Source organism: Grus americana, chromosome 2, assembly GCF_028858705.1.
Source record: "Grus americana isolate bGruAme1 chromosome 2, bGruAme1.mat, whole genome shotgun sequence".
In the NCBI taxonomy this organism is placed as follows: Eukaryota; Metazoa; Chordata; class Aves; order Gruiformes; family Gruidae; genus Grus; species Grus americana.
The window spans coordinates 23873916-23890905 of NC_072853.1; the positions used below are offsets into that span (position 1 = coordinate 23873916).

The following is a 16990-nucleotide window of genomic DNA, read 5'->3' on the forward strand; positions in this document are numbered from 1 at the left end:
TCTGGTTAAAAGTCCTGGTTTTAATTTCTTTGCAAAGTAAATATCCAGCCTCCTATACCAAAACTAAATGCACATTCTTCATTTAGAGAGCTCTCTTCCTGAAAATTCTCTAGAGTGCTCATTGTGTCTTTAATAGATATATGTGATAATCTCCTAGTGTTATAGAAACTTCTTGATGTTTATGGATAGATGGAAAGTTCATGTTTCAAAGTGTTTGAAAGAAGTTCTTTGAGTTATTTTTTCTTCCTGTCAAAAGTCCGATGGCAGCATCATCAGAGTGTGAAAATGCAGTAATAACAGGTTTTACAAGAACAATCGGATCACATTAAAAAGGTAGAAAACCCCCAGTGTTCCTTTGAGATCTCACCCTTGCAAGTTCAGGTTTGTTTTGTATTCTGTTCTGCACAGAGTTATTTCAAACACTGAGGTTTGGGGAAACTGGAAAATCTTAATGAATGGTGAAATTAGAAGATTTCAATGAATGGAAGATTAAACTGGTAGCTGAAATTGTCCCCTCTTGTGCCAACATTCCTGGTTATAATAGCTTGTACCCTCTAAATAATTCCCCTCTTTTCTTGGGGTATTTAGAGTATTTCTTTGTCTTGTAGTTACCATGCCTATGCTCAAAGCAGGCTCATTGGGAAAATCAGTGCAATTCACACCTGTAAGTGTGTTTCTCTTTTCAGAAATGCCTATTTGCCAGTAATGAACTTAGACTGAATGCAGGATAAAAACTATCCTGTTCCCTCAGAATGTGCAGGCAGAGATTATCACCTAAAAACAATGATTGCTAAATATCTGCATTTGCAAACCAGAAGTCCCACTCATGTCTTAACTATGTCTTTGACCATGCACATTTGCTATAAGAATTTTGTCCCACATACTGAAGGAATCTATTGTGTAATTATTTTTGTATGACTATTACTCTTTGATCACTGGGCCCCTGTAAAAGGGTCTTGTGTCTCTCTCTCCATTGACTGAAAATGCTATTTTTTGTCTTTCAGGACTTGTGCCATTCTCATTGTGATGATGCCACAGTACAGAAAAAGATCACAGCTATTATTGACTGCTTTATTAATTCCGCTGTACCCCCAGCTTTGCAGATTGACATCCCAATTGAACAAGCAAAGAAGATTTTGGAACACAGGAGAGAACTAGGACCTTACATTTTTAGAGAGGCACAGGTAAGAAGCTGGGAGAGTCTCTGTAACAGGTCTGGTTAGAGTCCATGTGCCTGATTTTAATGACAGTCTTTGTTGCTTATGTGACAATTTGGACTCCATACATAAGCCTGGGCGTGAAGCAGAACACTATAGTCATGCATTTCAATGAAGATTGTATGGTGGGGATGACAGAGAGGCTTCAGGTATTTACTGCTCAATAAACTGGACAATGTCTGACAGCTAGCTGATCCTGGAAAGGTGTTATACAGGTCTGTGTTAGGAATTCTGGCAGTAGAAATTAATTATTTCTATGTTTCTAATTGCTTGTTCTTTACCACTTAGTTAATGTCAGAGAAGGAATTCGTAATTAGAAAGTTTGTAGTTTTTGTAGTTTATGAAAAAAAAATGCAGATGTGAGTAAAGCACAAAGACAGCTTAACTTACTGAACGTCTTTCCCTTCTTTATTACAGAAAGTCTGCATTAAATGGCTGTAGACAATTTTCTCTCTCATCTTTGTACTAATCAAACTGAATAGCAATTTGTGAACCTTTACTACAGACTTACTATTTTCTTATTCCTCCTTACAGTCTTCTCTGTCTTATCTTCTAAACCCAAGAAAGCTAGCTCTTTTTCCTTTCCTATAAAATTGCCACCAACACCTTTACACATCAACTGTGAGTCCATAAAGCGTCTGGATCACAACAGATGAATAATTTGTCAGAGAAAAGGGTTCATATAGGTCCTAAGAGAAATAAGAAGTCTCATTTCAGGCTGGGTAAAACTCAGTGATCTCCAGAAATGTGGCACAACACCAAGGGAAGAACTTGGACAAAAAGCTGTGACTGGAATATGACAGTGACTCACGTGTCACTTACAGGTCCGTTGAGGCAGAAGCAGTGAGGTGCTGAGCATGGTCAGCTCCTTTGAAGCCAAGTTTCTCAATGAGAATTAAGCACCTAAATAACGTGAAAAATGTGAGCCTTAGTACGTGCAGCAACAGAATTCACTGAGCCCCTCTGTTTGCTTTTCTAAAATTGTTTTTCTTATTCTAGTTCAAAAAAGACCCTGTGAGAGATTATATCATTTAAAAATTATCCAAGATTTGCTCATAGATCTGTAATGTGGTTTAAGAGCCTTTCCAGAGGCAAAAAAGTATTTCCTTTCTCTTAAGGAAGGAAAAAACCCCTCTCCCTAATGAACTGAATATTTGAAATACTTGAGTGGAACAGTGGTGCAAAAGCAATTCTACTGGTGTATATTTTATCAAGAATACTTGTAAAAAATGATGGATGTTTTCATTAATGCAAACAATTGTTTAGGGAAATATAAAAAAAGAAAGTGCCTTTTAACTGTGTTTTAGGAAGATTTCTCACCAGTAATAAACATACTGATGAAAAGCATGTGCAGAGCAAAGCTGGGCTGAAATGTCAGGACACAGTACGTGGGAGGAACAAGGCTGTGTATTCAGAAAGAAATAGTTATTTCATTCTCATGGTAAACTGCATTTTATTTTACAGTAAACTCTGTTTTCTTAATACGGTCAAGACTGACTTTCTTTTCTTTCTGTGCAGATGACTATTTTTGCTCTTCTGTTTAAATTTTGGCCAAAATTTTGTAAGTTTCGAAGCAATTTGGCTAGTGACAAAATTCTACTTGCTTTGGAGAGAAAAAAGGGGAAAAAGATGCAAAAAAAGGAAGGCAAAACAGCAGAGGTAAGGCTCCTAAAGTTTCAGGTGAAAGCTGACAAACTGCATAAAAACTTCTTCATGAGCAAACATCCATGAATTCAACTATCCCTTTCTCAGCCTGATCCAAAGCTACCGAAATCTTTTTATTAGAATTCAAGCTTTACACGCGACCCAGTCCTAGGGCGATTAGTTCCCGATCCTGCCAATGCATCTACATATGTTTAACTTGAGGCAGATGAGTCAGTGGAATACTCCTTTCATTAAGCAGAGGGGAAAATGTATTTTAGTCATCTTTTGTGCCAAGAAGAGAGTGAAAAAGAGGGCTGAATTAAAAAAAAAAAAATCTATGTACAGTCCATGTGTACAACGGGTAACTGCAGACCTGTTTGCACTTTCAGTATGTACTGTCCTGTTTTAGAATTTACAGTCCTGGGTCACTACTGAAAACAAAACAAAACAAAGCAAACCAAACCAAAACCAAATCAGATTTAATATCTATTTTTTGGAAGGAGCATTTGAAAAGTCTGCACATTATTTTTAAAAAAAATTTATGTGCTAATTGCTTTGTATAGTCTTTGTCTTTTCTTGACTATTTCTCAGCTTTGACAGTTAAATTGTTAGACTGTTCACAATGAGTTTCCAGACAGTTTCAGTACATTAACAGAACTGTGACCTCTACAGCGGAATGCTTGCTTGTAAAAGTGTTTTTCTTGGAATTTTATTATTAAAATATAATGGATTTTTTTCCTATTGATTATAGGCTTTGCAAAAGTTTATTTTTTATGAAATGTAATTGTTTGGCCAGCTTTGAGGAGAGAACATTCTTGTAAGGGCAGAGAAATTATTGGACTTGCAAGCTATCATAAGTAGCATTAAAAGACCTTTACATATTTTAAATACCATGTACACATGTGTTGAGATGTTACTTGTGATGAGAACCACATGAGTACCTGGACAGATAAAGACATATATGCCCATAAGAATACGTGCACATTGTTATCCTCTTTTAGACTGATGAAAACTGAGCACCAGTGAAGCGTTACTTAAGGACACACCAATGTCAAATGAAGTCTAAAATCCAAGAACTCATGTTCCTTTCTCCAAAGCATGTTGCCTCCATACAGATAGGTCTGGCAAGGCCATTGGCAGTACTTACAGTGCAAGAATGCAATATTTCAAAGTAATGCACTTTTGCATTTTCACAGACTTATTTTTTCCATCTGTTTGTTGCCTGTCTGTAAGATTTCTGATTAAGATCAAGGAAGTAAAAAGCAAATCTTGGCCAGGAGGGCAAAAGCCTAGCTTTTATGGGGAACAAATGGGAAAGGTGAATTACCCTTCTAAGCCGGGAAATAGGGTAAGAAATTTTAGAAAGTGACAGGCAGAGAATGTAGTTCAGTAAACAATTTGCAGACTATTCTTCTCACAAAAAAATGTCGGTAGACCAGTTACCTTTTAAAATCTCTTGAAGGAATAGGGGGAACAGATAATTCTTCCCCTTTCCCCCTTTCTATTATTGTTTAAAGAATTTGCCATTCCTTGTTCTCTTGCCTGAGATTTCTGTCCCCTCAGTGACAACATAACTATTCCAATGATTCAGTATCTCTGAAGGATACTGATAAGGTTCATCCAACATAAGTGATAGCAGGTTCACTTGGCAGCTTGTAGAAGGTGAAGATTTCTTGGCATTCAAAGTTATGTCTATGCTCCTCTGCCCCACCAGGCTCATGTTGAAGGAGAGGAAAGCTCTGGTAAGGGTTAGAAATGATATTTTTTTTCCCCTATATATATATTTAGACACACACACAAACCAGTCGTCATTTTGGGTTTATGTCAAACAGAACAATCATGGTCCTGGGGAAGGAATTTTACTTTCTCCCTTCTCACAAATTTGTCCCTGGGATGCCCAATCTATCTGGGCTCACTTCACTTTCTGAACTGACTGGGCAAGAGTTGGACTTTTATGTAGTATAATGGAAAAAATGGGCAGACAAGGAGATTTTCACTGGACAATGATGCATGACTTGGTATTATTTGACTATCTCAATATTTTACGTGTGTGCCATACAATGCAGGGACTTGTTTTAAGCTCAGCGTCTGGAAGGCAGGGATGGGTCAGTACAGGGTGAAGTAAGCTCGAACATTCAGCATAATGTGATTGCTTCAGTACTGAGCTGAAATGGTTGTTTTAAAAGATATTGCCTTGAGAGAGTATGGTTTGCTTCTCCTTTTTCACACATTTGCCCTTAGTGTGGCCCAGCTACATGGGCTCAGCTTTGACCCATCTGTGGATCTGTTCCTTTGTTAACTGCTAGATGCACATGCCACCTACTTAAAAAAAAATTATCATTAGTCACTTTTTGCAGGCTGCCTTGATGCCAGTATTTGTAATTTGTTGTATACACAATTGCATTTTACCTCCCAAATAGATTTTGGATTTTTTTGCCTTCAAGTGTACAAAATATTTTTAACTTACACTGTAAATCTGTTCTTTTTTCCATGCCCTTAGCAGAGAAAGGTAAAACGATAAGCATTGATTTTCATTTTCCACATTTCCCTCATCTCTCTTTAATCTTCTTAGCAGTAAGTTTATTTTTAGTAAGTGGTGTAATGTCATAGGATATGACATTACCATAACATTGCCTAATTTATTATGAGAAGACATTATTAAAGACCTCATTTATTTCACCATTCTCATTGAGAGAGCTGGCAAACCTGAACTGTAGTTATTAGTATACACATTATTTCTGTATTTGCTTTGGCATCCCTGTTCCATCAATTGAGTGTGCCACAGAAGTTGGTAAGCCTGCTTCTGGAAAGAAGATAAACATCACACTGCCTGGGCAGTTCTATACCCAAAAGTCACCCTTATAGATGACAGGTCCACAGGACAGTAGGGATGATGAAGAAAGAAAAAGGCCCCTTGGAAGCAAGCAAGTAGGATATTCTGATCCTTTTCCAGATTTTTCAGGGACTTTCTGAGTGCCTTTGGGAACTTGACCTCTCTTCTTTTCTCACTTTCTCATTTGCAACATGGGAGGGTTGTGTTACTTGCCTCATGGGAATGTTGTGGGGTTAATTATGTGAGGTTAAACATTGATTAATGTTCATAAAGTGTTTTGGGATCATCAGACAGAATGTGCAAAGGTGCAACCTTAATAAAACACTGAAACAACATGAAAATGACAAATAGTTAATCACTGGAATGGTTTACGAAGGATTGCAAGGCCTTGTCCTTCACTGTAAATGTTTCACATGAGATTGCCTGTTTTCCTCATGTGCGTACTGTAGTTTGTTCGCAGCTACTGGATCAAGCTGGAATAAATCATGAGAAATCTTATGTTCTACATTTATACCTAAGGCCAAATTAGAGGATCACAATGGCCTCTCTGTCCTTAAAATATGTTCTGTTGCAGCTCTGCCCTCTCACTTAGCTATATTTTGGAGCAGGTATTGAATCTGAAAGGAAGACAGTCTGCAGGACTGTAGAGGTCAGGAAACTTCGATTAGGACAAAGAAATGCTTTAAAAAAGCAGTATCTTCTGCTATTTTTTATTATGCCCAATGTGACAAACTATGAAACTGGGCATTACAAAACATTACTGCATATGACAGTATCTTGTTTCCAATGACAATTTTTGCTTCCTCAGACTTTGCTTTTTACTTTAGCTCAGTAACTCTTGTTTACATCTAATTATGAGTTCTTATTATTGGCAGGATAAAGAAGAGGGCAGAAAATTCATCAGTCTGTCAGGCAGTGCTTTGGGAGATGAGACTGGTGTGGAGAGAGGACCAGCATCATTTTCAGATGGATATGGGTGGCAGGTGAATAATAAACATGTTGCAGATATCACTATTCAAGGGAGATAAAATGATCTTGGGAGAATGGGAAAGTGTGGTTTGGTTTTGAATACTACTGTCATATGGTTCTTCCATAGCTGTTCATTCTTCAATTAACTTTGCTGTTATAAGTGTACCTACCTTACAGATAATTATTTTTCTTTAGTTTTTTAAGATTTAGGTTCTGAATAGTATTAATATCTAACAACATATTAAGCCCTTTAGGTGTGTAGATTTAAAAAGAATCTTTATTTAAAGGTAAGTTGAAGGAAAGGAAGTCCAAATCTAGAATAAGAAATTTTTCATTACATGGAAAATTCGTATCTTGAAAGAATTTGGTTTAGGTTTGAGTCCTGTTCTGCTCTTATGTCAAAACCGAAGCTGAACTCATTTAGAAAATCTAGATATTTGGATAGAAAATCCAGCAGAAAATAGCTGCTTAGAACTTCATCCAGAACAACTCTCACGATGCATTAAATCTGTAGTGAAAAGGTAACAGTCATTTTATGGGAGAAACAGGAAGAACAGACATGCCACCTTGGGTGTATCAAGGGATCATTCATAGCTGAGCTGACACTGCCATAACATATGGGGAATCTGTGCAACCACATGGTCACAGCTATGCCATCCGATGCAGGAGTAAATAGCACTCTGGCCACTGCTTACATACATAGAGCTCTTCCTGTGGCATTACATTAGCAATGAGCAGAATATAGAAAGAGGTAGTCCGAAATACTCTCAAAATATGAAGCCACAGTGCAAACTGCGTAGCTAAGCTCACACTCTTATCCCTTAAATGGACCTTTTAACCTTCACTCATACCTATTTAAAAAATATTGAGTTGGGTGAGCCAGTATATCAATATCGTACGCCTAAGCCCTCAAGAAGAGGCAGGTAATAGCAGAAAGAGTAATAATCTTTTATAAAACCATAGAATCCTAGAATGGTTTGGGTTGGAAGGGACCTTAAAGATCATCCAATTCCAACCCCCCTGCCATGGGCAGGGACACCCTCCACTAGACCAGGTTGCCCAAAGCCCCATCCAACCTGGCCTTGAACACTTCCAGGGAGGGGGCATCCACAGCTTCTCTGGGCAACCTGTGCCAGTGCCTCACCACCCTTACAGGAAAGAATTTCTTCCTAATGTCTAATCTAAATCTGCCCTCCTTCAGCTTAAACCCACTACCCCTTGTCCTGTCACTACACTCCCTGATAAACAGCCCCTGTCCAGCTTTCCTGTAGGCCCCTTTAGGTACTGGAAGGCTGCAATTAGGTCTCCCTGGAGCCCTCTCTTCTCCAGGCTGAACGAGCCCAACTCTCTCAGCCTGTCTTCATAGCAGAGGTGCTCCAGCCCCTGATCATCCTCGTGGCCCTCCTCTGGACTTGCTCCAACAGCTCCATGTCTTTCTTGTCCTGGGGACCCCAGAGCTGGATGCAGTACTCCAGGTAAGGTCTCATGAGACCAGAGTAGAGGGGTAGAATCACCTCCCTCCACCTGCTGGTCCCACTTTTATAGAGCAGTTTCTTCCCCAAGTCCCCTCCTGCTACAGGAAGATGCTGGAAGTTCTTACTGGGTCATGAAATGACAAATTGGCCCCAAAATACCCACGCTGTAAGGAAAAAAAAGGCCAAATAAAAGTATAGTTCCCATATTGATTTGGGAGACTGACCTAAAATTTACATGAAACCTGAACTGTAGTTGTTGCAATGCAATGTAAAGAGCAATATTTGTTCCTTAGAAAAGGAAAGGATGACATCTCCAGTTGATTTGCCTCTAGTGGTAGTAGCAGTCGGCTGGAGAGGGCAGGCAGAAAGAACTGTGAGGCTAATGAGACTGATGATTTGAGAAAGGACACACTGGAATGGTATGGCAGGGAGATAAAATCAAGTCGTCAATAGCACAAAAGACTGATATTTTGGGAGCGGAAAGCTCTGCTGTATTTAGGTTTTGAAGATGAAAGGAGAGAGAATAGGACTCAGAGCAGGGATGAAGAATAAATGAATGCAAACATTGTATCTGTCAAATTTGCTTAAATTGCATTTCATGGTGTTTTGAGATTCCCTTATTTGCAGCAATACTGTTTCTCCTCTGATTCCAGTATTGTCATGACAAAACTTCTCTTCTTAATAATTATGATTATTCAATAATAGGGATATAACATAAACAAGTGTTTTGTCTCACTGTTGAAATGGACCAGGAACTACCAGTGACATGGTCTGGAGGCTGATGGTTTTCAATGGTTCTTGCAGGCTTCCTGGTCCTATTCCAAGTACATAGAAGCCTTGGAGCAGGAGAGAATACTCCTGAAAATGCAAGAAGATCTGGAGAAAAACTCATCATCATTCCTTACAGGTTGTTAACCAAGCTCTGTAGTTTAGAAGGATGAGCTTATAGCTTAGGTGAAATTCTCTCAGTATAAGGACTTTGCTCGCTTTTGGAGTTGCGTATATAAACCTCTTCCTCTCTTATGCTGCCTGCAGGGGAGTTGCTCTCTGCACTTGTGAGTGATAAGTTTTCTAAGAAAGGAAAAGTGAAAGTTGCAGGGTATCAGCATTGCCTTTACTGCAGAGGTCCTACTGCAGAGAAGAATATGGCCATCTTGTCATTCTGCAGAGTGACATTGCAGTCCTATTTGGTTCATATACATATTTCACCTCCCTGGCTTCTTGTGCTTCATCAACTTATGTACAACTAGAGAGATGAAACTTTTTTCTTCCCAGTTTGTCAGTATGCTTTTGGGGGATGTAAGAGGCATTGCTTCATCCTTGTTTCAGCCATGAATATCCTCTTAGGTTTTCCCGGAGGTTATTATGACCTGTTTGTTCATTAAATAGCTCTATTTAGCAGTAGGGCTAGCAACAGCATGTAATATCAAACCCCTTCAGTTTCCCATTTTAATTTTCTTTCCACATGCAGGTACCTCGTCTACATCCTTCCCGAAGCCTGGAAACTCAAAAAAATCCACCATTTCTCCAAAGAGTACTGTGATTTTGGAGAAACAGTCAAATCTTCCCAAGAAACAGAAAGTGAGTACCAGTGTGCCAACAAGTGTGCTCTGAAATTTGGATTCTTAAAAGCTAGTTTTCCTGCTATCAGTGCTGATGCTCATTAGTAGCAAGTTATGCCACTTCAAATCACGTTTAACTGAAGCTGTACAGCCTCAACATGAAAGCAAGATTATTCTTCACTCCAGCCATGGTTACTGGACCTAATATTGACCAGATGGAATTTTGTTGCAAAATGGTAGTGTCTGAAATGAGGTTATCTAAGCTTTCCAGTTAAAGTATTTTAAATAGGAGTATGAGATGACTGGAGGAAGCTCAGATCCCATGAAGTTACTGGCAAGAGCCTGACACAGAACGAGCAATAGATGATCTCTGCTGAAGCCAATTAAATATTAGAATGGGAGAAAGAAGTGGGACAGCAAAGAGACCTGATAAAGACAGAAAACAGATTTTGCTTCAAAGCTTGAATTCCTAGATGGAAGAATCCCCTGGAGGTTTTGTTTTTTTTTTAAAGCCTATGCCGAAATTAGATGGACTTTAAAAAAAATAATAGATCTTGGACTATTGCTCCCTCCTTCTCTGCTCCTCCTTCCTCTTCTAATTTTGTACTTCAATGCTGCTATTTTAGGCAAGTTGGTGTCCCGCCCTCACTAGTACTCCTAAACTTCCCAGTGCCTGAACACAGTCTTCCTGTGGCAGCATTTTCTGTATGTAGTTTAGAGAAAACTGCAGCATTCCTTGGCCTTCCCTCACATTCTCTTTCTGTCTTATCACCTCCTCTAGTTGCAGTTAAAATCATCCAGTCACCTTGGACCTTATGCACCTCTGCAGGTGTTACTATATTTCATACATTTATGCCTTTTTGTACTGCAGTTCTGCTTCACACGCAGCTCTGTCGGTGTGGGGAGTCCTTGCGCAGGGGCTTTGGTCCTGCTCTGTAGCTGAGAAACCTCCAGCTGGGCCCAGCGCTCCAGGCATGCCTACCAGGTAGCTGCAGTCCAGCTGCAGGTAGCTGCAGACCAACCCAGCAGTCCCTGGCCCCCCCTGTTATTCAAAACCTGAGAGCTGCATTCCTGCCAGGCATCAGGCTGTGGTATGGGCTAACGGAATGAGAAAGTAGAGGTCCTGAGTGGTTTGAGAGGTCTCTCCCACCAGCTTCAGTTGCAGATGGCTCTCCACCACCACTGGAAATTTGCCTGCCCTGCCCAGTCCCTCCCAACAGCTCAAGTGTTCCCACTGCCTTTTGGTGGTTTCCTCTTCTTCCATCATGACCCTCTGGTGGTCGTCCTCAGCTGCACGCTCTGCAGTGATCTCATCACTCTGCTGCTGGGGTGAGATATCTACAAAAGACCACTGCTGCTCTTGATGGGACAGCTTCTCTCCACTTTGGTACAGAGAAGGTCACACCTTGCGTATTGGGAATAAATGGCAGGGTGCAGGCAGGGGGGCTGCAGGGTGGCCTCTGTGAGGTGAGGCTGGGGCTGCCCCGTGCCAGACACAGCCGAGTCCACCCAGCTCCAACGGAGCCATCACAGGGCAGTTCAGCCCAGCAGCCACGATAGTGGCACCTTGGGGAAACATTTAAGAAAGAGCAAAGAAAGCCAGAGAGAGGAGGAGGGAATAAAGAGTGAAAAACAATAGAGGGAACACCAAGGCCAGAGGAAGAGGAGGATGTGCTCTATGGTGGAGCAGATATTCCCTGCAGCCCATGGAGGACCCATGCTGCAGCAGAGAAGAGTGAGGAGGAAGAAGGGGCTGCCCAATGCCTCACTCACCGAAGGGACTGAGTGTAACCTGTGGCGAGAACAAGGAGGGCAGGAGAGGTGCTTGGAGTGAACTTGAACCTGGGAAAGGTGGAGGAAAAGTCTTTTTTCTAAGTGTGTGAATGTTCATTTTTCTTTTTCTTGTTTTTGTTTCCCACTATCCAAATCAGTAATCATTATTATAATTGGCAATAAATTTATTCCCCTGAGTCTGTTTTGCCTGCATCAGCAATTGGTAAGCAATCTCCCTGTCTTTATCTTCACCCACAAACTTTTTCTTTCCTGTTTTTCCTGTTTTCTCCCCTTGTCCTGCTGGGGGGGGGGTTGGGGGGGGAGGGCAGTGGGTGAGTGAGCAGCTGGGTGGGAGACTGGCTGCTAGTGAGGACCAACCCAACCACACCTTGTTTCTCTCTTTTCGATGCATTTATTGAAGAATTGTTCTGACCATTTCAACTGGCTGCAACACAGCAATGACATTCTGTTACCTTTTGCAGGCAGATTAAAGTGTCTGTGAGGAAAGGAATGCAGAGACATTTAATGGAGCTGGGCAGGAGACACAAAAATAACGTGCATACAAGGTTTGTTCTTACGTTTCCAGAGCAAAGATGACAACGGGGAGTATTATTAAGAACCATGGGACATTAGTCAAGGGTAGAAAATAAACATCTTCCAACGTGTTCCGTATCAACACGATTGTGATACTGACTCTTGTGTTACTCATTTCTTTAACAGTACACCCTGAGGCTCAAATCAGAGTATGATTCCACTGAAGTATGCATGGTACAAACAACTAGGTGGTCTCGGTCCTAAAGATGTTATAATCATACCCAGTTCTTCAGTGCCTGATCTAATGAATAAGTAAAACACTGCATTGAACTGACAGCCCTGAAGCAGTGTGTCTTGGCACCCTGTGCTCTCAGTACTGCAATTCACGCAACTTCTATTTGTCAAGGATAACTCATGAGGTGTCTGAGCTATCATAAAATCAAACCTTCTTGTGGTTTGCTCCCAGTCCAGTCTGATTCCTCATCCAAAGTACACCTTCTGCCTCATTTCTGAGTTTTGATCCACAAGAAAGGCTTAAAATACATCAGGACACAGATGTGACTGAGAACTTTTGTAAAACGCCATTCCTCCCATGGCATTACTCACCAGAAGGTTGCAGGAGCTCATGGCTCTTGTGTAGCTCTCCCTACTTTCTTGCTTGTTTTTACAGTTTTAAGAGTTTCAAAAAGAATTGGGGCAGAGTTGATGGGACTAGGGCCAAAGGATTAATTGGGGAGTTAAGAGGAGGCAGGGGCAGAATTAACTGCTAGGCAGGGGACAGGATGATGATAGACCTCTCCACATTTTTCAGACCACTTTAAACACTAGTCCCCAGCCACAAAGTTGTTGGCTCCATTCTTCTCTACATGTGTGTAACGCATGTAAGAGAAAGGCAGATCAGCGAGCTCCAGCTTGCTCAGTTCCTGAGGACTCCCCCTGAGTTAGGGATGGGATTGTCTTCCACTACCCTTCCCAACCTCTTGGACAAGGAGAAGGAGCCATGCAGCCTCATCTCAGTTGTCAGAAGTAAAGGTTCTTCACTTGGAGCTCTTAGATCACACTGCTAAGGGCCATTCATGCGTGCTTTGCTCCCCAGTGTGGAGTGGCAGCTAAGGACAACTAATAGTCTTTTTCTTTTTCACTCTTGACACAGTGACCAAGAATTGTATGGGATTTTCATCAGGAGTTGCTTCAGACAGGCTGGCATGGAAGAAAGGCACTCTGTTTTATGGATATAGCTGCCCTGCTCATATATCCTCGCACAGAATCACAGATTGGTAGGGGTTGGAAGGGACCTCTGGAGATCATCTAGTCCACCCCCCCGCTAGAGCACAATCACCTAGAGCAGGTTGCACAGGATCATGTCCAGGCGGGTTTTGAATATCTACAGAGAAGGAGACTCCACAACCTCTCTGGACAGCCTGTGCCAGTGCTAGGTCACCCTCAAAGCGAAGAAGTTTTTCCTCATATTGAGATGGAACTTCCTGTGTTCCAGTTTGTGCCCATTGCCCCTTGTCCTGTCACTGGGCACCTCTGAAAAGAGTCTGGCCCCATCCTCTCCTCTCACAGAATGAGCAGGGGAGATCATTGGTTCAGTTCCTACTTTCCCCATAGTTCAGAGACAGAGTTTGCTTCATGCTTATCTTCATTCCTTCTATGTTTGAGTTGTTTGCTTGTGTGACATTACCTGAGACAAACGTCTTGGCTGGAAGCCATAAGGAAGTAAAACATAAAATTCTTGTCCCTGTTTTTCATGTTTTCCCAAATTTCACAGATGCAGTAAACTGTAATGTTCAGTACATCCGAGGAGAGTAGAATGCAGCATCTTGTAGTGAGCAGAGCACATGTGGTACTGTGTGGCCTACCACTCATTAACGTGAAAGGCAAAGCAGCAGCACGAAATGCCATAAATGCAGTGATGTATGTCAGTCTAAAAAACACGTGAAAGGCCACCTTCTGCTGCTGTGGTCAGTTCGTTGCATGCAACCAAATGCTGGAGCACTGCAGTCAGTTTCTGTTTTGTTGTATTCTTGCCTTCATGGCATTTTGAGACAGTTAAATAACATGTAGACAATGCTTATCTTATGCTGGTAGCTTTGACTTGAATCATACTTGGATTACTTCTAAAATGAAAAATATTATCCAGATATTTGTCACAGATGATAAAACTCCTTGTGAATATGTTCCAGCCTTGCCAAATTGTTAACGAAAATTTACCAGCCCCTACGCAAAAACTACTGTCCCAGACAGCTACTATGATTAATACCATACACATCTATCAAACTTAAAAACAAACAAAAAAAAAGTACTTTGTGTACTTCAATGAGTGAGCAGAATTTTGCAAACTGGCTCTACCCACTCAAAGTTCTGCAAACCGATGATAGCCCTCAATCCAGCTTGCAGTTCTGTCTCCATGTTAACTGCAATATATATGAGTGTATGTATGTGTGTATATACACACATGCACAGTCATTTATAAGCCATGTCTTCTGTACGCAGCTGAGGAGAATCACATATATTACTAATGCTAGAATTACTGGTCATATCATTATGCTCATTTTATGTGTTAATTTTAAAGAAATATTGAGCAATTGGGCAGGGAATATATTAAGAGACAGGGACCCTTTCACTTCTGGGTTACTGCATGTAATCTGATGCAATGGCAGATACCCCGTAACTGCTATTTGGTGATACATCTGAAATGGAATAGTGGGTTTAGTATCGTCCGGAGGGACCAAGTAACGACTATTGCTGGTTCCAGCAGAGAGCCTGAAAACTGAACAGGTATAGAGGCTAACTAAATTATTGTTCTAAACGATGGCTCCGTATTGCTTCAGACAGCTTGTGCTGCTATTGCCTTTTTATCTTGTTCTTGAGATCTATTCTCTCGCAGGTTGCTGATCTAACACCTATGTGAGCTCAGCAGTTTTAAAGGGCTAGAAAAGTTTTGCTCAACAACCCCTGCACCTCTCCCTTTAGATAATTAAAACTTTATTCCTTATTTATTTTAACTGTGTATACCTACTTTCAGAAGTCTACAGCAGAACAGCAGTTGTCTGTGGAGTTTGCTGCTACAGACGATAAAACCAATTCTCTTTTCAGAAACCTGCAAACCTAGAAACTCTTGTGGATGGATTTATGCTTTAGTGGTGATAAAAATACACAATCTAATCATATTCATTCAGACCTACTTTTCTTGTTTACTCCCAAGTAATGCAACATATTGGAACTATTTTGGAATTTTTTTAAGTCGTCATTTGGATTCATAAATATTTACACTTAGATGCTATTACTGTGTATTTCACTTTTCTCTCATCAGACCTGGCATGTTTATTAAAACATTTTATAATCTTTGAGGGTGCAGTCCTGAAGTTGCTCATTCAAATATTTTTGCTATCAACACAAGCCCTGACTACACACTTCAGGAAGGAGCTTTACACATTTTGCTTTGACTTTCCTGCTATTGCACGACACAAAGTATCAGACTATGACATTAATTCCTGAAAATACGTAGTGCCGGATTGTGTTATTAAGGTGCACACTTACAATAGTTTACAAGAGTGGTAGCGGTGGTCACCAGGCCATTTAAAAGGGGGCAAAATGCTTTCTCATTTGTGCCTGTACAACGCTGTTCTGCCATTGCCTCTGTGCACCTCATCATCTCTTTTTAGTGGCTGTTTCTTAAAGTACTATTAATGGAGAATGGTCTTAGACCCTGAGCTGTGGATTCATTTGTCCCTTTCAAGGTGTGGAAATCTAGTATTTGATCATCAGGCACTGAGATCAGCAACGAAGCGAAGTGCTTTGCAGGCACAGCAGTAGACCAGGTTCAGCAGACCCAGTTTCTGTCATTAGTTCTCTTACTATACGGTACTGGGTGGCCAAGGCCAGACTGGTGTGTGCCACACCTTCTACTTCTTTTACACGAGAAGAATCAGTAACTCACTTTGCAAATATGTTTGACTTAATAAAAGAGAAACCTGCATTAATGAAATCTAGAGATAAAAGTATCAAGGAACTGGGTACTTGCATACATGTGAGACTCAGTTTCCTGCTGTTGATCGTGCTGAAGAAGGGCAGGTGTCCCATCACTGCTCCTTCTGTGCCTCTAGCCCTAAGCAGTATGACAGCCTTGCGGACATTTTCTATCCTCTACCACTTGTCCACTTGTGACACGGCCAGCCTTGATCCCATCCAACACTATTGCTCTAGTCAAAACTATTGACTTTAGCTCGTGTGTGTGTGTAAAAATGACTGAAAACAGACCAGATGTTTCGCAGTTCTGTCCCAAACTTGGCAAAGAAAATCCTTAAATTATTTAAGTTTCTAATGTTAAATGCTGGCCCAAAGCGATGACTGTGTAGCTGTATGTGGCCAATGGAGCTGCAGTAACCCAGCTTGAATTTGACCTGTTTAAGCTGTCCCATTACATTCAACTGGTGATTTTTGTCACTGCCTTTTTATAGAAATGCTTTTAGTCAGTCATTGTGGCTCATGTCTGAATACAGCTAAGATGGGGTTAACTGGTATTTTTTTTAAGCTTATGGAACATTGCTGGTTTTAATAGATTCAGTAGTTGCTGTAAAAATGTTAGGGAAAGACAGGTTTGAACAAAAATTTTAGATCTGGATCTGTACTCACAGCTCAAACCTACGTCTAATGGCCTGATTTGGAGCATTCCCAGGATTTCAGAGAGTTATAATTCACATCTGTGTTTCTAACTCCTTCATGCATGATTGTTTGAATGTGCACTTTTGGAACTGGTCCATGTCTAATAGGCTAAATTGTAGTTCCCAAATCAGAAGCCACATGGTATTGCTATATAGGGTTTTTTTTAATTTTTCCTCTTATTACGTAGCCTTCAAATAAGGTTCTGTCAGTCCAACACATTGGATTAATACAAAACACCAAAATCAACACTTTCTACCTACCTGCTAATGAACTCACACATTTTGATTTCTACCAGTGATTTAGTAAAGCATT

The 16990-nt window shown here is 40.7% G+C and overlaps 1 protein-coding gene across 7 annotated transcripts in view; it reads left to right on the plus strand.

The window, feature by feature from the left end:
* The window catches only part of RGS22 (regulator of G protein signaling 22), a 67020-nt gene extending 53733 nt beyond the window's left edge, over positions 1-13287 (plus strand). For 4 of the 7 annotated variants that reach the window (XM_054816234.1, XM_054816230.1, XM_054816235.1 and 1 more), the window contains 6 exons: positions 1005-1184; positions 2736-2876; positions 6570-6677; positions 8943-9045; positions 9610-9719; positions 11956-12708. In XM_054816234.1, the coding sequence (XP_054672209.1) occupies positions 1005-1184; positions 2736-2876; positions 6570-6677; positions 8943-9045; positions 9610-9719; positions 11956-11964 (651 nt within the window). In that variant the 3' untranslated portion in view covers positions 11965-12708. Of the gene's footprint in view, positions 1-1004; positions 1185-2735; positions 2877-6569; positions 6678-8942; positions 9046-9609; positions 9720-11631; positions 11697-11955; positions 12709-13160 lie in introns of those variants that run through there. The other 3 variants (XR_008575825.1, XR_008575826.1, XM_054816233.1) reach the window with 3 other exon arrangements.
* Positions 13288-16990: the final 3703 nt, after the last annotated feature.